The 25,897-nt window shown below is 43.2% G+C and overlaps 1 protein-coding gene across 1 annotated transcript; it reads right to left on the reverse strand.

The window, feature by feature from the left end:
• Window positions 1-992: 992 nt before the first annotated feature.
• On the reverse strand, window positions 993-22,647 carry LOC121917603 (cleft lip and palate transmembrane protein 1 homolog). The gene is made up of 14 exons (XM_042443693.1): window positions 22,540-22,647; window positions 17,624-17,742; window positions 13,150-13,273; window positions 12,610-12,768; window positions 11,920-12,037; window positions 10,696-10,781; window positions 7,288-7,408; window positions 5,740-5,984; window positions 4,687-4,780; window positions 3,990-4,180; window positions 3,362-3,457; window positions 2,992-3,127; window positions 2,050-2,217; window positions 993-1,847 (listed from the first exon to the last, which is right to left on the reverse strand). Exons 1-14 carry the CDS (start codon window positions 22,582-22,584, stop codon window positions 1,528-1,530), a joined length of 2,022 nt encoding a protein of 673 aa, XP_042299627.1. The 5' UTR covers window positions 22,585-22,647; the 3' UTR covers window positions 993-1,527.
• Window positions 22,648-25,897: the final 3,250 nt, after the last annotated feature.

Raw genomic sequence — 25,897 nt, forward strand, 5'->3', positions numbered from 1 at the left:
GTTGAAATGCCTTTCCTAAAGAGATGTTAAAGCACTTGTGAATTTTTCATCTTTTTCATTCCCTAAAGTTGGTTTTGTGGCCCTTCACTCCACCAGAGTCTTGGATTGCTCACTCTCTGGAAATATATATATATATACCTTGGGGTAAACTGCCTCTCTTGAAAAACTGGCAAAATGGCACTTCTCCTTTTAAACAGGCCATAGCCCTCCCTGCACTGTACAACAAAACCAAAAAATACCAATTTTTAAAAACCTGAAGCGGCTTTCTGACTAGGGATGCAATTCATTACCGACTTTCTTGTTGAAGTAAGGAAAGAGTAACTTTGGCAATTTTCTTTGCCCTGTGAGAAAGAATTCAAAAATTAGAGTTGTCAAAGTCTAGTCAAAATGTGGGATATATTCTACACAACATTTGTATGTGGCTGTTTTGCGCAGAAAACTGCATCGTCGGTAGAGGAAATGGCTTTTTCTGTGCTGGAAATAATATTACTATGTGGATTCGACTACCACCCCACCCCAGCTTTTTTGGTTTTGTGAATTTTGCATGGAACACTCCCTACCACAGCATTTTCTGTGAAGGAATTAATATGTGAAAATATTATCTTTTGCACAGACAATGATGCTTTCTGTGCAAAACAACCACATGCAAGTTTTATGCAGAATAAGCTCTGAACTGCGAAGATTCTCATAAATCCAGGATTCTTCTCATCCTTCCAACTCTTCTCCTGACCACTTGCTGGTTTGGGGTTTTTTTAATGGTCTGTGCAACCCATAAAGGGTCCTATGACAAAAACTTAAGAGATTTAAGGCTGTGAGAAGGAAGTGATGTCATGCAACACATAATTAACTTATCACCAAAAAATTTTCTAAAGAAATGCATAACAAATGCTTCTGTGTTTCCACAATGACACACCTCCAATCCTGACCGCAAATACTTATCCTGAACTCTCATGAAGAGGGGGAGAAAAAAGGAAGAAACAGCAGAGAGGTTGTTTGTTTTTTAACTTAAACACCCATATGAATTTATTAAATCCAGAGTCTGTTATTAGGATGTAACGATGAGAAACGGTAGTTTTTTTGTTTTGTTATGTTATCTTTTGTTCCGATAATCAGCTCTCTTTATGAAACGGAGAAACAACTTGGAGGAAAACTCCTTAATAACAATGTCCTAAATACCCGCACAATGGAATGGAGGTCACAATGATTACTGGTTTGAATCTTGCTTTTAAACATAGAGACTTACGGAGGGGTGGGTGGGTGGGTTTGGGTGTGAAGGGTGAGGTTTCTCTCCCATGAATACAACATGTCACACTGAACTTCACCAACATTTCCAGCGAGCCTTCTCCCCCACCCTCCCCGCCCCTTTACTGCCCACACGAGTTTACTGGAATATAAAATAAAAAGCTTTGACCCTGGAGGACCGAAGCAACTCTGTCCCCCTCTGCCCCCACCCATTTGCCTTCTGTCCATTATCCAACAGCTGAGAATATCAAGTTAGGGATTTTAAAAAATAAAAGTTAGAGCAGGTTAATCTTTTTTCTTCTCCTCTGCTGTTTTCAGTGGGAGTGTTTCACGGGTACCGTCCAGCAAACCCGCTGAGACCACTGCGGGGGAGCCATCGGCCGTCCCCTTTGTTACTGCTGCTGCGGGAGCGCCATTGGCTGGGCCCTCTGTTATTGCCCCCATGGCACTGTTGGCCAGCACTGCAGGGGCACCGTCCGGTTGAGCTAGGCTCTGTGTTGTTGTCTGAGATGGCTGGTCCTCCCCGCTGATGCCAAACTCATTGACACGGGTTGGATCCACTCGGTAGATCCATCGCTGGTAGAGATAAATGAAGAAAACTACATCTGTGGGAGAAGAGGAGAGGTCAGGTATTAAAACAACATGGATCTTAGCTAGGTACGGGTGGATAGGCCCTTTGACCCAGAGCTTCTCCCACTTTTGCTCTACACACTGCTCCCTGGGAAAAGGAATGGCAGCTGAAAACAGAACTCTGGCAGCAAAGGGGAGGGGATGGCAGAACATAAGGCAGTGGTGCAGAAAAATTACCATCTCGAAGGCAGCCTATCCTGTACATCATGGGCATTTTGATGACAAAGGCAAAGAGGTCATCGATGAAGGTGTTCAGGGCTTTGTAGGTGAGCATCCGCCATGGTAGGTGAGCCACTGACTTCAGCTTGTAGTTGATGAAGAGCTGAGGCGTCATGGTGATGAAGCCTAGATCACAAGAACAGGGAAGGATGAACAATAAAACCAGCCCAAGAACAACCAGGGTACTGATGGGTCAATGAAGGAGCTAGAAGCAGGTGGTCACCCAGGGTTTGGATACCCCAATATGCTGGTGACTGACCTGACTCCTTCCCTTTCCTTTTCAGCTAAATCGGCAGCGCTGGTTATAAGGAGCATATAACTCCTTTGCTTCACTGGTTACCGGTCCATTTCCAGGTACAATTCAAAGTGCTGGTTTTGATCTATAAAGCCTATCAGGAAGACCATACATTCCCATATGACCCTGCCCAAGTCTTAAGATCTTTGGGGAAGGGCTTTTTCTCCATTCCACCACACTACAAGCTTTTACTGTTTTTGAGCATATTTTATCTGACTTGATTCTGTGTACACTACTTTAATTTTATATTTCATGATCATTTTATCATATCTTATTTTACTGCATGTTGTGTCACTGATTATTAGTTGACCTGGACATCACCTGATGGCAAAGCAGTATACATACAGCCATATTTTGTGTAAATAGCTTTTTTTTTTTTTTACAAAGTCCTTTTACACATGCCGAGCTTCTTCTCTTCTATGTAACTGGATTTTTTAAAAAGCAGCATGAGCATTAAAAAGATGGTAAATGAAGGCTGGAGAAACACAGATTTTCAGTGTCAAGTTGCAGTAGCTGTGTCTGCAATAAACAATTCAATGAAAGCTGAACCTGAGGAAAAATGGGATTTTACAATATGCTGTTTGAAGTATGCTCCTGTTACTCACCAAAGGTCAGAAGGAATCCATAGAGCATGCTGAGAACCCAGGAATACCAGCCCTTGTGTTCCATGTAGAGGAGGCTGTACACTGCGTAACAACCTAGTAGTGGGAAGAGGATCCAGGAAAGATACCGGAAAGCCATCTGTAGGGGCAAACAGGCAATGGAGACAGGCTTGGAACCATGAAACTGATGCAGGTAAACTAGGATCATCTGGCTAGCTATCCAACCACAAGGCAAAGACAGGCATTTGTTGGGAATTTGACAGAAATAGAAATTTCTGCAAGTTATGACGGTGGAAGAGAACTCTTCCTTCTCCTGGTAAGATCTGGAAGTGATCCCTACCCACCTCCTTCCCCAAGCAGGCCCTAAACTTACATCATCGTAGACTTTGGTAGATGATTCTATGTATGTTGATTTGTCTTTGAACGTTAAACGTGGGAAAATCCCGGCTATTTTGTTCTCTCGATCCAGCTGTTAGAAAGAAGGAGGGAAGAGAAAAGGAAGGGGTTGGTTTAGTGAAGCAACACAGCAGGCTTGAAACAAGTGAGCTGAGCCAAAGGCTGGAAAGGGAGATGATGAAAAGACAGACCACAGCACACAAACACTCAACACCACTGAGAGGCAGAAACATAGCTGAAGCTGAGCTAGCATGAGCCACAGCTCTGGCACTGTGGGAAATAAAAGTGAACTGTTCCTTCTAAAGTGGTCACATGACAACCCAAATCTCCAACTTTCTCTGAAACAGCAGGTATTTTCATCCCCACATTTTTGTTTCTGGAAAGTGGGCCCCTAGAACCTCTCTGAAACTGCAGTTTGCATTCAGGATGAAAGAGGTTCCCTACTGTGGAAAAGCAGGATAATGGGAAGTAAAACATCCCATACTCAACTGTCTCTTTTCAGCTTGATGCAACATTATCAATCTTCTCAGTAACATTTTTGATGACTACAATGAAATGAAAAGGGACATAGATGGTCTCTAAATTCCATTCTTTCCAGCTCTTACCCTGACATCCATAACTTTTGTGATCTTCCATAGGTCAATGAGGAGCCCAATGAAGACACTGACTTGCACCACAAAGTTAGTTTCGTTGTCCAAGATGTAGAGGAGGACTACAAGCGACTGAAACACTCCAAAGAATACTGATCGGACTGAGAGTCCCTCTAGAGATTGCCTGCTGTTCCAGAACTGAATATCTAGAAAGGAGAATGAGAAATCAAGGTACAAATGAAGAAGCTCACTTGGTACACGGGAGATTTTCCTGACATTTCAGCAGCATCTGTGGCTGGCATCTTCAGAGAATGCTGGCATGGAAGTGAGTGAAGTATACAGTATATAATGTGTGACCCTTGGTAAAGAGGAAGTGATTTACATTTCCTTCCAACCAAAGGTTACTCAATTCCAGCATTCTCTGAAGATGCCAGTCACAGATGCTGGCGAAACATCAGGAAAAAACTCTTCTAGAACACGGCCACATAGCCAAAAACCCACAAAAAACTATGGATGCCAGCTATGAAAGCATTCAACTTTACAGTAAATGTTATATTCTGTGTTTATATTTCTTACAATATTCCATACACTTTTGAAATATCTAGATCTAAACAGTCTACAAATGTTTGTCAAGAAACAGACAAATAAATAATCTATGGTGGCAGGAAAAAAGGAAGGAGAGAAAAAGAATTTTGAGTATCTTGGAACTTACCATTTTTGAAAGCAAGGAATTCAAAAATACTGTGTACAATGGAAACAATAATGGTCAAAGCCAGCAGGTATGGATTGGTTTCTAACAAAGCAACCTAATGGGGGAGGAAAAGATATAAGAGTATAAGTGATGAGCACTTCCAGAAATCCACAAAGCATTTCCTACCTTCTGATACCAAATGACACACAACACTTATATTGACACTAACAGAACCCCGGTAGTTTGGCACAGTGCAAGTAACAACTGCTTTGTGTGAGAAACTCAGTTTCAAACCTCACTTCAGCTACAAAACGAATGGTTGAACGCAGACAGACATGCCCCATCTCACAGGGCTCTCACAAGGATAAAAACTAAAACCTTATGAGTAAGCTATTATCTTTAATAGTCTTTGGAGTTTCTCTTACACAAAATGCATGGGACCTGAAGTGTTTTTGATTTCAGATTTTGGAACATTTGCACATACATAAGGAGATACATACATAAGGACATCTTGGAGATGGTTCCCAAGTCTATATGTGTAATTCATTTATGTTTCATATACACCTTATAAACATAACCTGAAGGTAATTTTAAACTTAATATTTTAAATATTTTTGTGCAAGAAATAAAGTTTTTGTACAATGAACTATCAGAAGGTAAAGGTGCCAATATCTCAGCCAGCCACCCATGTGGACAATTTTGGAACATTGCAGATTCTGGAATTTCAGATTAAGGGAAACTCAATTTGTAGTATCTTATTCTTTGGAGGAGCAGAATGTGTGTGTGCGCGCGCTCATTCGTATACACGTGTCCTTAAACTACCTGCCAAACTATGGCAAGCCTGTACATGATAGGGTTTTTTTTAAAGGTAAGAAATACTCGAAGGTGGTTTTCCCAGTTCTTTCGTTTGAATATAGCCTACAGTAGCTTCCACGATAGTCTCCCTTCCAAGTACTAAGCAGGGCTGACCCAACTGCACTTCAATTGCACTTTTGATGTAATATTAATGTGAGTCACCTTGAGTTATAACTCTGGAAGAAGAAACTTCAAGGGCACCATCATCTCCCCACTCACCTTCACTGAGTCTTGCTCCTCATCTGACTGTTCATACAAATCCTCCCCCAGGAAGTTCCAGGGGGACTTGGTACTCTGGGCGGCATACAGCTGCCATCGCCACAGTGAGAGAGGGCAGAAAGAGAGGCGGAAGGGCAACCGCTCCACCGTCTCATTGATAGGAAAGTAGTCTTTCTGCAAGTTCCAGTAATCATTGAAGTACAAGATGGGGTAGTAGTCACCGCTCACCGCATCAAACTTCACATCTGCAACAACAGGTCAAGGGATGTACACAGTGTGCCTGGACTACTGAGACACAGTGGAGACCAGGAGGAAAAAGAAACTGCAGTTCAACACCCTGATCTCACACAGGACAGCAAGCTGTGCACCTTTCTCATTTCATCCTCTACTTACTGGCCACCTCCTCACCTCAAACATGTTGGGGTGGGGGCCAACACACGACCAAACTGGAACCTGTTGCTTTCTTAGGGTAGATCAACATATCAAAATGTGAATCTGCAATGTGAATTTTCACATTCATCATACAGATTACACAATTTGAGACTTTTTCACTTCTGAAAAAATGTTCACACTTGGGACTGAAATTTCAGTGTGCGTGAAAGAAAAAATTCTACACTTAGTACGATTTGTCTTCTACTTTCCCCTCCCCACTGTCTCTGCTCTTAAAGTAATGACTATACAGAAATAAAGTACATTTCTTTGTAAGCATTAAATGAGTAAATTAATAATCTGGATACAACATCATAGATAATACCCAGCACAGTATCAAGAATCCATGACAGTCTCCCTTCCAAGTTTAGCAGAGTGGTTTTTTGGAGGAAGGAGGGAAAGGAGTGACAGAAGGGAACAGATCTTGTTAATCAGAAAGTTCATTCGAACTTCAAATGTACACAAAACCTTATTTCCTCTTAGATGTTATCCTGAATGGTAAGGATCTAAATTTGATTGTGTTGATTTAATGAAGGCATATCTTAAGAAATACATTTTTGTAATGTATGTATGCATGCATGCATGCATGCATAAATTTTAAGTGCTGCTGGATGTCTGGGCCAGGATGCTGTTTTGGTTCATCAGGTTCCTGCTTAATGAAACACCTTTCACAGAATGTAGGTGCTAGTAAATGCCCTATGTCACTTGAGGGCCTATGGGTAGAAAAAACAAAGAGTAATAAGCTGCAGCCTGTGTTTTGTATACATTGCCTCAAACATACAAAGGGACAATGAGGAAATCCAATAAAAATGTTGAGGCACCTTTTTACCTTAGTCCCACAGAAGCAAGTGCTACCAAAGCAGCTCAACAAGGTAATTACTGCATGCAAAGGGATCTTATACCACCTTTTGAGACTAAGTGTATGAAAGAAATTGTAGCATAAGTTTTTGTTGACTTGGTATACTTCCTCAGATGCTAAGTCTACAAATGCTTATGCTACAACGTCTTTTGTACAAATAATCTCAAAAGTGCTACAAAATCCATTTGTGTCTGATATTCCAGACTAACTTGGCTATGTCTCTGAATTCTACCGCCAAGGTAATTACTGGTTGTTCTTACATTGGTCCAGAGGTGGAGGAACACTGCCCTTGACCCACGGTGTGTGGTCATCCACTATATTGATGGTGAGGTTTGGGTGCCAGTGAGAGATGACTTCCACAGGGCCGTAATCTTCAGCTCTCTGCAACAAAACACAAGGCCTGAGTCCTCTTTCTATGGCAGGGAAGGAGAAGAAGGGTGCTCAATTCAAGACTATTCTGGGAACCACCAAGAAGAGTGACATTTCACTGTGTTATAAGGGAAGTAGGGGGTAGAGAGAAATAGATAGCTAGGGGTAGCCTTTGCTTTGCTGTTCCAACTCTCTGAAAGAGGAAAAGGAAATTCTTTTCAAATAAAGAGACAGAATGTTTTCTGTCTTCTGAAGACAGACAGACAAGCACTAAGAGAGGGCAGGCCATTCCTCTGTGTCTGTGCATTGCTAGCCCATCCTTTTTCCTGACAGGGGATGTGCATAGCCTCTACACCCCAAAAAAGTATTGCAAGGCTAGGACTCAGCAGGAGGCTTTAATTCAACCAGAAAGCTTTGTGGTTGAGCAGAGATGAACCTCTACTGCAGGGTCTCTCAACCAGGATTTCCAGGATTCCACAAAATATCATTAAGAGTTCTACAAGAGATCATGACTGAAAATAAATAAATAAAAAAGCTGTAAATATAGTAACTTTAATGTAGGGATTCCCTTGCACCAGAAAATTATTTCAAGGGTCCTTTCAGGGTATAAAATTGAGAAAGGCTGCTCTAGGCACAATACACAGACTCTCCAAGTCAAGAGAGTGAATTCATGATCCAATTACAGTTGGTGCAAAAACCTTGCAGAATTATCCACCCAGGCAGAGGATGACTGAAAAGATTCAAGGGCAATTCCATTCTTCACATGGAGACACAGCAGGCAGTCTCCTCTGGAAGCAGGTACTTTATCATCACTGCACTGATTTACAACTTGTGGCAAAGGCTCAAGTACCTTAGTGCGGGAATTTCTGCTCTACTTGTGGCTCAGAAACATTCACTGATGGGCAATTTAATACAGGTTTCTATAAAAAAAATACTGTTGAGTCTTCAGAAGCTTGCCACTTGCTATGATCTCTTGTGTGTAGTGTGGTTTATAAGTCTGATCATTTTTTACAAAGCACACAGGCCATGATTGTGTAAAACTGAACTGCAGTTGCAAGAGGTTTCCACATCAGAACCAGCAGTACCACTGCTGAACATACTTTATAGGGGAAGGGAAATCTGACCCTCTCCTGTCAAAAGGAATGGTTCCATTCCTGATCACCAGAGTGGCCTGGAATACATTTGGAGATGCCAAGAAAAATGCTCTCTAATTATAGCTCAGCCAGAAGTTGCAGGCTCCCAGAAGAAGCCATCATGCATGACAACAGCCTCTGGCTAACCTTATGCAATATGCACTCACAGCATGACTCTTAGAAACAGCACAGCTGTGATTGGAAGGTCCTGGTGTTTACTACATTTGAAATGGCACAAGTATGACTAAATGAATGTCTAGTTGCAACCGACTGTAGGGGGCGATGCTCATCTCTGTTTCTAAGCCGAAGAGCCAGCGTTGTCCGAGGAGTGCTCTAGTGGTCATGTGGTCAGCATGACTGCACTGAACGCTACTCCTTCCCACTGAGAAGTGGTACCTATCTCTCTACTTGCATTGGCATGCTTTCGAACTGCTAGGGGTGGGACTAGTAATAGGAGCTCCCCCCATCATGCAGCACTCAGGCCTAGAACTGCCAACCTTGTGATCTTCCGATCATCAGAACTGGAGTCTTAACCACTAAGCCACTGCACACGTGTCACTAGCAAAGCTGAATTTAAATGCCAGTGGTAGGGGATGAGTTAAAAGGGCTGCCAAAATTTACAGCGGCATCTCTATGGATGAGATGTGACTTGAATATAAAGATTGGTCTCTCTCAAGCACAGACACTTTCACACTCATTCAACCATCCCTAACAGCGTAGCAGGGAGCCAGAAACAGCTCAGACTTTCTCTTTTTCCTAATAGCAGTGAAGTGCTGCATGGAATGCATTACTCTGAAGAGCACCAATACCATAACAATGGTAATGCTTACTCATTATCTGGGGGCTAAGGGGAGCATTGCTACTTACTGTACTCAGGGTTCTCCCACCTTTTAAAATCTAATTTAACCACCCCAATGATATGATATTCTGTCATGCTAAACATTCTTCTTTTCTGTGCTAGAAGATGTGTGAAAACAGGAGAGCAGCAGTAGACAGAGTCCTGTGCCTTTAAGCAGGACCCCCATGCAAAGTAAAAATAGTAATGGGGTGAGAACCACACAGCCTTCCAGATCCGCAAGCAGTTTGCAACTAGCCACCACAGTCAATGGTGAGGAATGCTGGGAGCTGCAGTCCAATGCTATTTGGAGGATCACATGATCCCAGCCCGGGCATAGAACTGTGGTTTAATTCCCTTTTAACTTTTATATTAACCATTCTTTAAAATGGTTGTGAGTTGCCTTGAATCCACTGATTCCTCATTTATGGATTCAACCATCCACGGTTTGAAAATATATATATATTCCAAAATGCAAACCTTGATTTTGTTATTTTATATAAGGGTCACCATTTCTATGCCACCTTATTTAATGGGACTTGAGCATCTGAGGACTTTGGCATCCTAGTGGATACCAAGGGCCCACTGTAATATGTATATATATTTACACACACACGCCTTTAAAAAATAGACAATCACTTCCAGGCATGTGAACAATAATTAGGTGAACAATGTTCATGGCCTACCCAGAAGTGTCTCCTGGTCACTGTTGGTAACATGATGCCAGGTTGGATGGATTCTATCTAATTATTATGTTCTCCAGTGATGTTAGGTCTTTTTTTTTAAAAGGAGTAATTTGCTATATTTTAAATCCCATCTTCACCCCACAAAACCTTCCACTCAAACTGCCATCTCCAGATGTAGCTTTAGAAACAAATCTAGCTTTTTTTTTTTTACTGTAATAGCTGATTGGATTCCTGCTCCCATCCTTTTTAATATTACCAACCCTTCAAATAAAACAGCTTGTGGAATTCCCCACTACCCTCAACCCTGTCCTCAGCAGCCTTCTAAAAAAAAAAGACAAGTGGAAGGTTTCAGCATATTACAACGCAAGAAACTCAAAAAGGAAATGATGGAAATGGTTTCGCAACATTAAGTACAGCAATTGCTTGCCAATGTCAATTTATCAGAGGCTCTACTCTACCAGAGAGCCCTGGGCTGCCAACATTATGGCTGAGGGCTGAATTATGGAGAGTGCAAAGTGGAATGCTGTGCAGCCCCAGAAGCCCCAAGGGCCATTACTACTGTGAAGGGCACAATTGTAACCTTGGAGGCTAAGGAAAAGGAGCAGGAAACATGCAAGAGAATACCCCACAAGAAGCAATTGTTACTTTTATCATTTCAGGATCCGCTTCTGTCTCCCCCGTAAGCAGATTCTTGGTTTTCTGGAAGCGTCTGCGCTTGTATTTATTTATCACTGCAATAAAGAAATGAAGGGGGGGGGGGAGGGTTGGGGGTAAAGAAAAGGTAAGTAGATGTAAAAATTCTCCTGCAATAGGTAAAGTAAGACATAATGCAACACCTAAATGACTGAATTCTAGGACTGCAAGCACATTATTATAATTCAGGTTTCAAGAGAATCTTTGTGGATGAGATAGCAAACCACTCCCTGAAAGACTAAGAAACAAGGAGGTGATGGAAAGTCCAGACTTGTTAGGCTTTTCAGTTTCCCAAAAATGTGCTATGCCACTGCACTGCTTGGTTTTTCATCACTCTTCATACCCCACAACTTTTTCTGCAGGAAAGCCAGGATGCCAAGCCCCAATCTTTTTTTATCTCCAGAAATAAAGTCAAAACAGGCAAATGCATTTTATCTACATAATTCTAAGCACAAGGGAAAGGTTCCTAGAGCAGAAATTGGGGGTACAGAACACACAGTGGTGGTTGCATTCAGTGTTTGAGTTTCCACAAAATCAGGAAACTTGCAGAAAGACCCAGTCCTGAAAATGTCCATTCTTTTTTTCCACTCCTACAGAAGAGAACATTTTGCCTGCTGATAGTGATACCACCCTCTTCTGAGGGTTGCAAACACACACTGCTTTACTGAAAACTGTTGGCTTAAATACAAAGGAATGGTTCCCCAAAACTGGGTACTAGGAGAAATGCTCATCCAAAAATGCAGTGGAAATGTACTGGGGGAGCTGCAATTGGCTAAAAATTCCCAAATGATGACTACCCCACATGGTTTGTTGCAGGGAAACTGCTTGTCCCAATATCACAATGCTCAATGCATGGAAACAGAGCTACAAGACAACAAATGCTTTCTTACAGAACTCAAGCCCCTACTGCTATCCCCATGACTTCCACTGCAGTGAGGAGCAAGAGGAAGAAAGTAGTGCTTGGAAAAGTTTATTTTTGAAGTACCATTTTGAAGTACCATTCTGGGCAAGGTAGTCCAAAAAGGAACTTTTCCAAGCTTGGAGGTAAAGAAAAAGGAAGTGATCATGGTTGAATTGTGTCAGGTGCTGAAATCTTCCTTCATTTGCATTGACTGCAGCCTTTCAGCAAAAGGAAAAGAAATAATCTGGGTAGCAGGGAGAGGTGAGGAGGCTTACTTCGTGATGTGTGGACTGTGGCAAGTCGCCTGTATAGATTCTTCTGTTTTGGATCGGGATGGAACCCGCTCTTTGTGAAGTACACGTGGATGTAAATGGAACCATTGTGTTGAACACTCTGAAATCACATAGACATGAACATATGTGTAAGTGACAATATGGTCACTGGCATCACCGAAATTGTCAATACAACATCATTGTTGCAGCATGTTGAGGACACAGAACAGTTGAGGAAGCCGTATCAGACACCTTCTGCTACTAGAACTTCTATGGCTCATTCTCATTCAGTTGCCTTGAAGTAGTGCACTGCACCAAAGCTTCCTCTTGTTTCCTATTCCTCATTTGCTGCATCCTCCCTCAAGGTTTTGCCCACCCAGTTATTTTAAAGCCAAGGAAAGAATATTCCTCCCCAAACAATCTTGGCTCACTCTTTTATTTTGTAAGGTCATCACAGTCTCCATATTTTCCAGATTGGAATCAGTAGTATCAACTGTCTAAGGATGCAGAAACTAGGCAAACAAGGTCTGCACCAAAGATAAACAGGTACTCTGATGGCAAATCTCCATTCACGGAGCATCCTGGCCAGAAGTAGATTTAGAATCAACATAAGATATTTAGGATGGAAGTAACTATTCTTTGTCTCCTCCCTATTATGAGAAATCAGGTCAATAATACGAGTTGCTCACATACCTCAGGGATATCTAATTCTGCATAGTGTTCATAGCACCCGTCGGAATTCTGGCCACTGGTCCAGTCTCCATAGACAAGATCGCGCTGTTCCCAAAACAACGCTGAGGTAGCGTTGAAATCTGTAAAGTGCTCATGCTCTGATATATAGACATGAAGATCCTGTAGTGAAAGAGAAGAGTTTTATTCAAGGGAAGAAATCATGGTAGGTTGCCAGGAGGGTGGGAACAACATGTTGAGATTTATGGCGACCCTATCATAGGGTTTTCTTGGAAAGTTTCTTCAGAGAGGGTCTGCTCTGACCATCCTCTGAGGCTGAGAGTATGTGACTTGCCCCAGGTCACTCAGTGGGTTTTTATTCTGGAGCAGGGAATCGAACCTTGATCTCCAGGTTAAAAAATTCCAATTTATGCTGGTGATAAATTTGGATCAGCAGCACATTACTTTCCTAGACCAGAAAATCTCCCAGGTAAGAACAATGGCTTGTGATATGCCCTTTCACAACTCTTGGGTCCTTCTGACCGATCTTTCTGCCACACTTACCATTAAAGTGTCCTTAGGAAAGAGATTGCGGCTTGGTGCCCTGGGGGCTCCACCAGCTGTAGTTTGATCCTGTGGTGCCGGCCCACGACGGAACCAACTGCTGATGGCCCAGATGATAAAGATCCTGAAGGGTGACAGTAAAGAAAAGTAGATAATTAATTCCAAACATAGTTATCTACCAGTCCTTTCTTCCAGGGAAATTCCAGACTAACTCTGATCAAACAGGGAAGTCTCCAGAGAAATATATTTTAATTGGACTACATACACCTGCAGGAGTTTTGTTTGGAAACTAATTTTGAACTCTGGCTTACTAACACCCTGTTATCCAATGTGAAGAGCAAAGGAGGAGCTAGCAGGGAACACGTTCCTCACCGTTGCACACTGGGACTTTCCCCGAGTTACTGGTGAGCGCAGTAGTGGGGCTTTGAATCAGAGCAGACCTTGGAACACTTTTTGGATTATAGCTCCCCAAATTCTTATGTCGGCATGGTTGCTGTCTAGAGATTTCTGGAGCTGTAATCCAATCCACTATTTCATGGTCTGGTTCAGAGATCCTAACTGGGACCTTATATTAGGTGGACATCCACACTCATCTGTGTTAGACTCGCCTCTTGCCACAGTAGTGTTGACAGCCTTCCCCTCAGCCAAAAATTTCCCATGCTTATTGAGATTCTTCTTCTATGCAAGCATCCCTGAAGTTTGCTTTAGCGGCATGAAAGAAAAGTGTCTGAAGAGAAGATACTCTCCGCGCAAGCATAAAACCAGCTTTCTCCATATTCTTGTTTGCATGGAGAACCTTTTCAGACATGCCACTTTCATGCAAGCCAATTGAAAAAAGGGATGGGAGGGAGTGTCGTGCTTCCTCTTAGTTCTGACACTCATCCTGAGTTAATTCTATCTTTGCAATATCCTTTTGGGAGAGAGGAGAAATACCCACCAGCAGAACTGAAGGTGGACAACATCACAATTCTTAGGGTTTATCTCTGATAACACCGTTTTCATTTAATATAGGCAAACAAGATGCTGAACTCAAGACTCAGTGTGTTTCAACAGCCTTTTCCCAGATTTGTTTCTAGTGTGCTATAATATGCTGGAGGACAGAAAGACGTAAAACACAGTCACCATTGGGTGACCATGTTTCTGGATCCCTGAAAATCTAACTGCTGTAAGTTTAATCAAATCTTAATTGCATTTGGAGAGAATCAAGGAAGATAAGCTAATTAGCTCAGCAAGTCTTCTGCACTGTGGGAGATGCCTGCTGCTGAAGTCTGCTTGCGTGGGGAAATATGGAGCCCAAAGCCTTTGCATCCCATCCTTGCCCTAGTGCCCTGTGCTGTGAATATCATCACTGCTGGTACTGTAAAGATGAGACACGTATTCTCCTCCTACATTAGCAGGCCAGCAGGTTTGAAATTATGGTTGAAGATAATCTGCCAACTGGGAAGAATGAAGCAGGCACTGTCAGCTTCCTCGGCTTCATGATTCATTGGTGAAATTCACAGACCTACAAGAGCTTAACGGCGCTGCTCACACTACAAATCTGATGAAAAATGCACATGGCTTGCTCTCTTTCGACAGTGACTGGTATCTTTTAATTTACATTTCACACACAAGAGACAATGTCACCTTGATTCAAGGACACACACACATACACAGGTACATATGTAGAGGTTTTGCAATGCATTCACACACAAATATACACTTACTTAACCAACAAAACAGTTTAAAGCCAGACAATTAAACCACCCGTCCTTCACATTCGGGAAGCACCATGTCATCTTGGTAAGCAAGAACTGGGTGATCAGATAGGATAGCTTTAAAGAAATGTGGTTCTCTTGTATGATCTTTTAAGATGCTGATCGCTGACTGAGTTATTGTAAGGAGAAGGGCTTGTGTTGCCCATGCATAGATCTCCAAGAACGGCTTTCTTTTGGTTATCAACAAGACTAGCAATGCTTCACAGTAAGTGGGTAGTTACAGTATTGCTCTGGCCTCTGAAGGAGAGAAGAGCAGGCAGCACCACTGTGCCTTGGTCCAGCAGCTGGTGAGAGGCCTTCCCTCCATGTTTCAACAGCTATTACTCTGAGCTCTGGAGAGGAAACAGTCAGGCATAGCTCCATTGTGCAGATTGTAAGCCTGAGGGCATGAACTGTCAAATTATTTTTATGTCAGGAGGGCTCTTGGCAGAAGGGCAAGGTACAAATATTTTAAATAAATAAATCATGCATCCCTCCAGATGCTGATGGACTCAACACCCATCAACCTTTAGTCGGCCTAGCCAATAACGGGGAATGCTGGGAACTGCAGTTCAGCTCCCACTCCTGCTCTAAAAGAATGTAACATTTCAATCTGTTTTATGACTTCTGCTAACCTTCCCTACTTAAAATAGGCAACAATTATCTGGAAAAATCCTCAACTCAATAAAAGATAAATTATTAGCTTAACTTCAAGGTAATGCTTTAGATCCATCTGAGCCATGAGAAGGGGGCTCTTGCCAAATAAAGATTACAATGGTTTTTGCATGCTCATGATTTCTGAAATGCTTCCTCGCGGTGCTTGCCCAGTTTTAGGGGGTAGGACACTTCAGCACTGACCTTGTTCCAATCTGACTTGCTTTAATAAATTGAAATATTTTAACCGTACTAATCATTCAGACGTTTTGCCGCTTGGCTGGCATTGCAGGGGTGCCAAAACATTTTTGCTGATGTAGCTCTGGGAACCAATGCAGCTCCCCAAGCAAAAGCCACCATAAAGACTTGGGAAGTAGAAGTGCTGGTTTCTCTGTGCAATTGGGTCACCTTGATCTGCAGAAGCTGTTCTGATGTGTGAAAATGCGCCGACTCCCTTTAATTTTCTCAGGTGGGCTTGTTTTGTTCTGCAAGCATCAGTGTGGTGATTGCAACATGGGGAAGAGAGACCATGTCTAATGATGTTGTGGCTTTGTGCCTTCAAGTCATTTCCGACTTATGGGGACCTTATCATGGGCTTTTTTGGGGCAACATTTGTTCAGGGGTTTGCCATTGCCTTCCCCTCAGGCTGAGAGTATGTGACTTGCCCAAGGCCACTCAGTGGGTTTCATGGCCAAGCTGGGAATCGAACCCTGGTCTCCAGAGCTGTAGTCCAAAGCTTAAACAACAACACCATGCTTGGCACTGATAATGTATCTATATCAGCGTTTTGTAGCATCTCCCATTGTTGTGATTCACACACAGCAGAGAACAGAGATTTCTCCCTAAATTCATCACTAGCAATCCATAAACCAAACTACCAAGATTCCAAGCAACATTTAAAGAGTTGGCATTAACGTACACCCCACCAACACCTCTGTCCTGGAAGATACTGCCAAAACTCTGGCAAGGAGTGTAATGAACTCTATTCACCTGAAGCAGCAATCTGATCTTCAGTTGCCAGGTAGTAAATTATTAATATAACGTACTTTGTCATACAGGTGCCTCTGACACAGGCCTACATTGGTCCTATGAACTTTCTGCTTTCAGAAGTGAATCCAAGGAGAGACAAGAAGCACCCTGATGCTCCTTATATAAGACTATGGGGATTAATTCTCACAAAGAGCAGCTGGGGTAGTAAAGGTTTACTGGAATGCACTATTTCAAACTGCAAGTAGGCAAAAGGGATGAGTGTCTGAATGTCCCCCATGCAGAAGAACTTACTGCCACTGAAAATTACATGAGAAGAATGCACTATTATAATATTGTATAGCCTTCTCCCAGAGCCAGCCATTCTATGCCAAGAGAAAGGTGGGATAAAGTAAATGAAAGTGTTTTGCATATAGAGGTTGTAAGTCCCAGGAAGCAGTAAGAGAAAATGTTCATCCACCAGGATTTTACCCAAAAGGCCTTTGGGGCAAGACAGGAAGATAAAGCTAAGCTTTTATGAAAAATGAAATGAAATGTTACAACAAAGGTACTGCTTCACTTTAAAAGGTACACTCTTTGTGTACGACAATTTAAAGATGCTTTTAGAGGACTCTTCTCTAATTTTTGGGACTACAAAATGGTGAAATACAGAAACAGGAGGGAGGTGCATTATAACTTCTCACCTATTTTGGGCCTGTGAAGGGTGACTAGGAGCAACTGGCATGCTTGGAAGGGAGGGGGAATCTTAGATACAGCGGACACATCTACCCCTGAAAGCAACACAATGGAAGTAAGACTGCTGCAAGAATTATTAGAATCAAGTTTGCAATGTATTATGAACATGCTGAAACTTTTCAAAAATGCCAGTTACTGTTATTATTGCTATTTTCAGATGTCTGATACAGGAGAGGATTATTGCAGCTTTCATGAAAGTCTGACAGCGTGACTCATGACAGGTAAATCCAGAATGAGATTATCTAAAAACAAACGGAAGCAGAGACCCACAAAACACACACCCTTCCATCAAGTTTCATATATATACAAATATACAGACACGAAGTACAAACTGGCAGTTCCATAAACATTTGAGATCTCACCTGAACAAGACTCCTTTGATGACCTGCCAGGCATTTGGAGCTGGCTGTTGGGGCTGGTTCTGTTGCTGGGTGTCCACAACCCCTTCTCCTCCGCCTGCAGTTCCATTACTAGTCACTTGCTTTATAGATGAAGAGAAAAACAGGACAGGTATAAGTAACAGCCCATTTCAGATAAAGCCAGACAAACCTTCTGGCTATTTTAAAGGCACTTCTGGGTACAGCTATGACCACAAGAACTATTCAAGAAAGCCAGACTTCAAATTCCAAACCTTTCATGAATTCACAAGCCACTATCACTCAGCTTTCATTCCCCAGCCCCTTCTATAACACAGTGACAAAACCACAAACCATTATACACCAAGGAAAGACCTCATCTAATATCATTCTACAGTTGAAAAACTTAATCCATGTTCTCAGTCATTACCCCAAAACAGCTCAGTAAGTGCAGGAAGGTAAGGTCAAAAGCCAATTGCTACTCCTGACAATGGCTTTTATACTGTATAAGCAAGTAATGGTGACCATGCAGCCCTTCAATACTGTTGGGCTGCAGCTGCCAACATTCCTCACCACTAGCTATGCTTTCCAAGGCTGCTGGGAGCTGCAGTCAAATAATATCTGGAGCCCACATGATTTCCACCTCTGGTGTGTCCCTTCAAATTACCTTACGCAAAGAATACTCAGAGGTGGTTTCGCCAGTCCCCTCCCCTGAAATATAGCCTACAATACCTGGCATTTCTTTGGCAGCCATCCTTCCAAGTACAGTACTAACCAGAGCTGATCCTGCTTTGCTTCTATGATCAGACAGGATCTGATGCCTTTAGGGTATTCAGACTGTGGGTTCACCTCTGAGCTAAAAGGATATTCAAACAAGCAAGTCTCCTATGAACCCTCACCTCACCTGAATACTACAATTCATCACAGTACTTTATTTTTACAGCAGCTAATTCTTTACTCTGTAAACAATGGTTGGCAGGCAGGACATTTATCATCCAATGTGAATACTGTTTGGTGGGAAATTAAGGCTCTGAGACTGGATTAAAATTTATTAATTTGGAACTATATTGCTTTTAAATCTAACGGCAGAGAAGGCATTAGATTTGGCATGTGAAAATCTAGATGGTGGAGAACAATAAAGGGGAAGTAGAATGGAGCACTCAGGTAATGTCACTGGGGAATCCCAAAGTACGAAAAATGATCTAGACTGGCATACAGTTATTTAAGATATGGATAGCAAACAAACAAAAGGATTAAGTGGGAAATTTGTGGCCAGCTTCCCAGCAATGGGTAGGAAAACAGGTGCAGAAGGGTGATTTCCTCCACCCACCTCATTGCTTCTAGCTGTTAAAACAGGCAATTCTCCAAACACTCTTGCGCTAAAATTGATAAGCTATAGCAAATTTCTCAGAACTGTAAATGGAGACTTAGCCCATGTAGTGTATTTTAGAGCATTAAAGAATACAAAATCTCCACCCTCACGAAGTCCTGTGTTTGAAAGAGTTATTTTTCTGGGAGGGCTCTGAGGGAGAGGCAAGTCACAAACTCTAATTCACCCAGAGATACAACAGACAGCCTCCTCTGGTGCATCTCTGCATCAGGAGCAAGGAAATGATCCATCCTCACACAGTACTGCGACAGATTTATCCTCCGCGGCAGAAGGCAAATGGAAGTAGATCAGGGCAGAGCAAGGAACCATGCAAGAGATACAGCGGGAAGCATCCTCTATGGGTGAGGTTTCTGGGCTGATAGTGGATTTTAATTATGCTTTTTCCGTGCACAGCTCAATAATAACTGACTTTGGGATAAATAACTACCTGCAGAGATAAGACAGGCTATCTGATCTAGACTGTGTAGCCGAGAAAGCAATATTGCCCTTTAGTATAAGCCACAGTTGGTGAGGCAGGCTGTGCACAAGATCCCCAGCATCCAGAGACAACTGACAGAGAGAGAAATTACAAAGCCAGGTAGAATATTTTCCCTATGGAAACCAGAGACAGAGAACATGCAAGCGTGTATTATGAGTGGAAATAACCAAAGAGGCAGATATAAAAGATACTATGCAGAAGCATATTTTAAAAAGGCTATTAGAAAAGTGACAGAATGGAGAGGCCCAAAGGGGAAATTTCATGTGGAGAGGTGGAAATAAAGCCGTTCCTTAGGACAGGGAGGCCAAAGTCCGATTCTTCAGACGGAGAAGAAAAAGGATTAGCAATTCCACAAGAACAGGAGCCCCGAAGACGCTGCTGTTGAAGAAAAGACCAGGCGATCCCTTTAACCTAAGATAGCAAGGACACAGTATAAAATGAGGTCTGTTATTTTAGGGGGACAAGTTGCTATGGTGGTAATGTGGGAGACGGGAGAAACAGCAAGGACTAAACTTGGAAGGGAAAAAGGAAAGGAAAAGAGAAAGAAAATAGAAATGGAGCAGAGGGAGAAATGGAGAGTGACCTACGAAGTCAGATGACAATCAGAAGAATTACCATAACTCCTCCTTTCTTCATAAAAGAGAAAAGCAGAAGCAGTTTGCTTGGGAGGTTGTTGAGAAGCTGGAACAGTGAAATGTGAACAGGAGCAGGCACCTAAGAGTCAAGCATGGGCAACCTATGGCCTTTCAAAGACTGCAACTCCTTTTAGCCCTTGCCAAGACAGCCAATAGTAAAGGAGTCAGAATCCACTAACATCTGGAGGGCCACATGTTGCTCACCCCAGCTCTGAATGAAGATAGAGACAGAATTGCTAAGGAGTCAAGAAAGCAAGGCAGAAGCCAGGTGCAGAAGGTGGAGGGAAAGGTGTACCTAAAAGGACTGGGAGGCCAAAATAAGACTGCGTGCCACTCTGGAGAAGAAAGTGTGTTAGCCAGTGGTCCATAATAATGCAGGCAGCATGGGACCCAGAGTAGAGAGAAATCTGAGTTGCATATCTTTACTGCAAAGCCCATTCGCCAAAGAACAGCACCTGGCTGAGCACCAAGTGCCTTGGAGCACCTGATGCAGAGAACTCGCAAAGAGGACAACACTATCCTGGGTTGAAGCAGATCGTTGAACAGTATAGATAGACTTTATAGCTGTGTAGCAGAGATATTGGTGTGTGTGTGTGTGTGTGTGTTATACAGTGGCTAAAGGATCACACCATGGAAGGAGACCCAGGTTCAAATCCTCCAGTCCCTAAGGATCCTTGGGCTCAGTCTCTATCTTTCTGCCTAACTCACTGTGCAGAATTACTACAAGGATTCAAATGGGCAGAGGAGACCCAAGTGGGCCATCTCAAGCTCTTTGTTGCATTAAAGTAGAGGCATGACTAAAATAAATGTGCCTGGGTCATTTTATCCCTGGGGCAGCCTGGCGACTTGTAAAACAGTTAAATCCACATCATGCCTCTTAGGATGCTTCTTGTTGTTGTTAGCTACCTTTGAGTCGGCCCCGACTCATGGCAACCCTGTGGATGAGAAAACCTTCAGTGTTTAGCTGTGTTGGCCATTTAGCAAATTCAAACTAAAATCCACCAAGCAGGGATACCTTTATTGGCCAACCAAAAGGCACAATATAAACATTGCAAGCTTTCAAAGCTTCACTGGCTTCTTCATCTGGCAAAGGTGTTACAAATCAAACAGGAGGGGAAAAATTGAAGATGTTAGTCCTAGGCCTGCATTTTGCTGTTACAGAATTCCCATCCAGGCCATGAAACTCACTGGGCGACCTTGGCCAAGTCACACTCTCTCAGCCTCAGAGGAAGGCAATGGTGCAAACCTCCTCTGAACAAATCTTGCCAAGAAAACTCCATGATATGGCGACCTTAAGATGAGCCTAAGTCAGAAACGACTTGAAGGCACACAATGAAAGGGAGATTTAGGTTTGGGGAATCCCTTCTGCCATCCCAGGCACTCCCTCTCTCTCAGGTTGCTTAGACCATACAACAAAGTGGTCCAAGACACACTGCAGAAATAATCCAGTTTGAGACTGCTTTAGCTGCCCTGGCTCAGTGCTAGGGAACCATGGGAATGGTAGTTTAATGTGCCACCAGAGTTCTCTCTGGCAGAGAAGGCTCAATGTCCCACAAAACTACAGTTCCCAGAATTCCCCAGCATTGAGTCAGAGCAGTTAAAGCGGTCTCAAACTGGATTATTCCTGCAGTGTGTCTTGGACCTTAGTTAAGTCTGTAGTTATACTAGTAGCTAAACCCCATTGATAGGGTCACAGTAGGGCTGCCTTAAGTCAGAAAGGACTTGAAGGCACACAATGAACAAGGGTAGGCTGAGTTTGTGCCTAAGTGTAACTATTTGTACCTGAATGTAACTAAACTACCCCTTAGTTACAATTGTAACTAAACCCCATGGTCCCTTATAACTAAGCTCCATGACCTACAATGCCCTTAGGGTCACCATAAGTCGGAAATGACTTGAAGGCACGCAACGAAGGAGAGGAGGTTAAGTTACGCTTATAACTAAATGTAACTAAACTACTCTTATTTATGATTGTATGCTTGTACTGAACCCTATAAGAGGGTCGCCTCAGGGCCACCTTAAGTCAGAAACGCCTTGAAGGCCGACAAGGAATGAGGGAAGATTGACCTAAATGTGACTCAACTACTCTTAGTTGGAATTGTAACTAAACCCCATGACCCTTGAAAGTAACTAAACTACAATTGTAGCTAAGAGTAACTACATGGTAATTGTAACTAGGAGTAACGACTCCACCGTTTCCAATTGCAAAGGCCAGCCAGGGAGAAGGGAGGGAGAGGTGGGGAGTTGCCCCGTTGAGGTCGCTGTCTGCCGGGGAGGATGGGAAGGAGGGAGGGTGGCTGGGGCAGGGAGGAGGCTTGGCGAGGGGGCCGGGGCCCAGCGGGGAAGAGAGGCCCCAGAAGGGCTTCCCTTCCCTCTGAGGGCAGAGCCAGGGGAAGGAGGACGACCTTGGGACCCTCACCTGCTCAGGGCCGGACCCGGGACCCGCCGTCTCCGGCGCCGCCATCTTGCTGCGCCGTTGCCTCCTGCTGCAACTCTCGCGAGACTTCCGCCCCCACCCTCTCTCTATCTCTTGCTCCTCCCCTCAAGTCCCGTTCTCGGCCTCGGCCCGCGGACACGTGACCTCCACTCAGGACCACGTGACCTCTCCCTCATAATGGCCCAGAGAGAGAGAGACAGAGACTCTGGCAACTACCGTAATGCTCCGAAAAGCCGCGCCTCTGTAGAAAGAAAACAGGGAGCCCTCTTTCCTGGGGGGCTTTATTTATTGAGTGTCGGTCCCCCACATTTCTATCTCTCTCTCTATCTCTCTAGCTCATTCTTATGCCACCTTTCTCCCCAAAAGCCACCCAGGGCGGCTCACAAAAACACACACATTAAAAGCAATAAAAAAACAACAACCCAGCTACCTACCTATCATCTTTCTATCTACCATCTATCTGTCAATCATCTATCTGTCAATCATCTATCTACCTATCTATCATCCATCTCTCATCTATCTGTCATCTATCTGTCAATCATCTATCTATCTATCTGTCATCTATCATGTATCTATCTATTCTGTCATCTATCATCTATCAGTCATCTATCTACCTATCTATCATCCATCTATCTCTCATCTATCTATTTGTCATCTATCTATCATCTATCTATCTGTCAATCATCTATCTATCTATCTATCTACGTATCTATCATCCATCTATCATCTATCTATCTATCTGTCCTCTATCATCTATCTATCATCTATCTATCTGTCAATCATCTATCAATCTATCTACATATCTATCATCCATCTATCATATATCTATCTATCTATCTATCTGTCATCTATCATCTATCATCTATCTATCATCTATCTATCATCTATCTATCTATCTATCTTCTATCTGTCAATCATCTATCTAGCTCTCTATCTCATTCTTATGCCACCTTTCTCTCCAAAAGCGACCCAAGGCGATTCACACACACACCTCTTTCAAAACAATTAAAACAACAACCTAATTAAAAACAGTATCAAATTCAGATTACCAACATACAAGAGTTGAAACACCTCGTCCACCCCATAGAAAAAAACCAACACCCTCTCATGATTTTAAAATGGCTTTTTCTTTTCTCCCCCTCCCTCTTTTTTTGGGGAGGGAGGAGGAATTATTACAGTTCTCTCTGGAGAGGCATTCCCTTGGGTTAAAGAATTGTATTTCCCTCTCTTTTCACGCTCTTGATTGGCAGGTAGATAGATGATAGATAGATGATAAATGCCTTTTCTTCTCAGCACCTACTGAGAAGAAAAGGCACTTAAGGCCTACAGCTGCAGGAGCACTTGGGGCTCCCTATTGGAAATGCAACGTATGCTGTTGCTAGGTAGGTTTTCTGAGATGGCTATCAATGGTTAAGGTGTATCTTTGCTTTGGGGCCGGATTGCTCAAGGAGGCACTGCATGCTCCATTAACACATCCTTCTGCAACATGAGTTGAGAGCCAAAGGTCTGCCTTCATTGAAAGGTCTTTGCTTGCTGGCTGAAAGAAAGCAGATGGTGGAACAACCAATCCTTCCATGGGAGAGATCTCCAGAAACTGGGAGCAAGAGGGTGGTGGGATCAAGAGAAAGCCCAGCCCCACAGATCTTAAAACCTGGGCATGCTCATATAGGGAGACACAGGCTTTACAGTTCTACTAAAATGGTGAGACAACTGTGTGTCCTTCAACTGCTGCCTTCATTTCGCTGATGGCTCTGTCCCTGAACCCCAAAGCTGGGCGCGCTTCCTCTTCAATCAGCTGGCAGCATGTATTTTTACCTTGCCAAGGATACCTGGCTGAATAAATGTCCGAATGCCCTGCACGAAGTGGAGCTCCTTGCAAACTCAATGCTAGGATAAGTGAGGAAGCGCTACACAGATACGTTTGCCGTTTCAGGACTGTTCTAAGCCCTGAGATATCTGGACCATAACCTGAGACTTACAGACAATCCCTGGGTGATGTCATTAACTGTTATGCATTACATGCTCAATTTTATGGGATTGGGGTGTGTGGGGGTTGGTGGTTTCAACACTTTGGTTAGCTCTTATAAAGTTCAGATGAAAACCTGGAGCAGATTTATCTCCCCAGACCCTGGTCCTGGCTGGAACCCTGGATTGATGGGGAGAACGCCCATCTCAGAGGAAGTCATGGGGAACCATTGTGCGGATGGGGAACAGAGATGGGAAAGTTTGCTGGTGGTGGTGAAGTACTGCTAAGTAGACTCATCTGTCTGCAAGGGAGTGTGTTCCACTATCAAACAACATTTACTGTCATAAAGTTCCTCCTAAGCTGGAATCTCTTCTCCTTTGGTTTGCATCCATTGCTCTGCGTCCTTCTTCTGGAGCAGCAGAGAACAAGCTTGGTCCATCCTCAGTATGACTCCCCTCCCAATATTTAAACAGGGCTCTCATGTCACCCCTTAACCATCTATTCTCCAGGCTAAATATACCCTGCTCCCTAGAGAGCTTCATGGGTTCCAGACCCTTCACCATTTTGGTGGCCCTTCTTTGGACACATGGCTCCAGTCTCTCAAACGGAGATCAAAACATAGTGTGGTTTTTTTATTTGCAGTTTTTCAACATCCATGGGTGTCCTGTGCCCCTAACTCTAGCGAATGTGGAGGGAGGAGTGTAGACTTAACTCTACGAAAGCTCATGCTGCCAACTTTTCTCTTTCACTTACTGCCAAAATAAAGCTGCTTGGGGTCTCTTTGGAGGTATGCTGTTTAAATGATGCTTAGGAATGGAGTGTGGCTTTGGCGCAACCTCCGGACTCTTAGGACCCATGCATCGTTTAAACAGCATACCTCCAAAGAGACCCCAAGCAGCTTTATTTTGGCAGTCTGTAACAGGCCATAGTCTCAGAAGTGCTACAAGATCTTTTTGCATCCTGATTTTGCAGGCTAACATGGCTATATCTTTGAATTCTACTCATGAGAGCAGTGGTTCTCAATCTTTGCTCCTTCAGGTGCTTTAGGCCTCTGTTCTCATATTTCCTGGCCAAGCTGGCTGGGGCTTCTGGGATCTGAAGTCCAAAACAAATGGAAGACCAAAGGTTGAGAACCACTGCCTTAAAGGAACCCAAGCGGTACAGATGAGAGATGCATAGAGCTCCTCCAGATGCTGTGCCATTGGTACCCTCCTAGTGAAGCCTCTGCCCCTCCTCCTCAAGGTTTCCACAGAACACCATGAGATAAAAACATGAGATCCCTTTCAGATCTCAGCCCAACCCTGTTCCTTTTAGTTTTCCTTCAGAGTCAGACCCATCTCTCCTTTTTCAGAAGAGAAACATGCCAGACCAAGA

Source organism: Sceloporus undulatus, unplaced genomic scaffold (genome assembly GCF_019175285.1).
Source record: "Sceloporus undulatus isolate JIND9_A2432 ecotype Alabama unplaced genomic scaffold, SceUnd_v1.1 scaffold_24, whole genome shotgun sequence".
NCBI lineage: Eukaryota > Metazoa > Chordata > Lepidosauria > Squamata > Phrynosomatidae > Sceloporus > Sceloporus undulatus.

What these genes read in the sequence shown, in the direction of transcription:
- LOC121917603 (XM_042443693.1), bottom strand. Translation starts at nt 22,584, where the DNA reads ATGGCGGCGCCGGAGACGGCGGGTCCCGGGTCCGGCCCTGAGCAG. An exon ending in CCGGGTCCGGCCCTGAGCAG is followed by an intron (nt 17,743 to 22,539) that starts GTGAGGGTCCCA and finishes TCATCTATAAAG; the next exon opens with CAAGTGACTAGTAATGGAAC. An exon ending in TCCTCCACCTCTGGACCAAT is followed by an intron (nt 5,985 to 7,287) that starts GTAAGAACAACC and finishes CTGTTGTTGCAG; the next exon opens with ATGTGAAGTTTGATGCGGTG.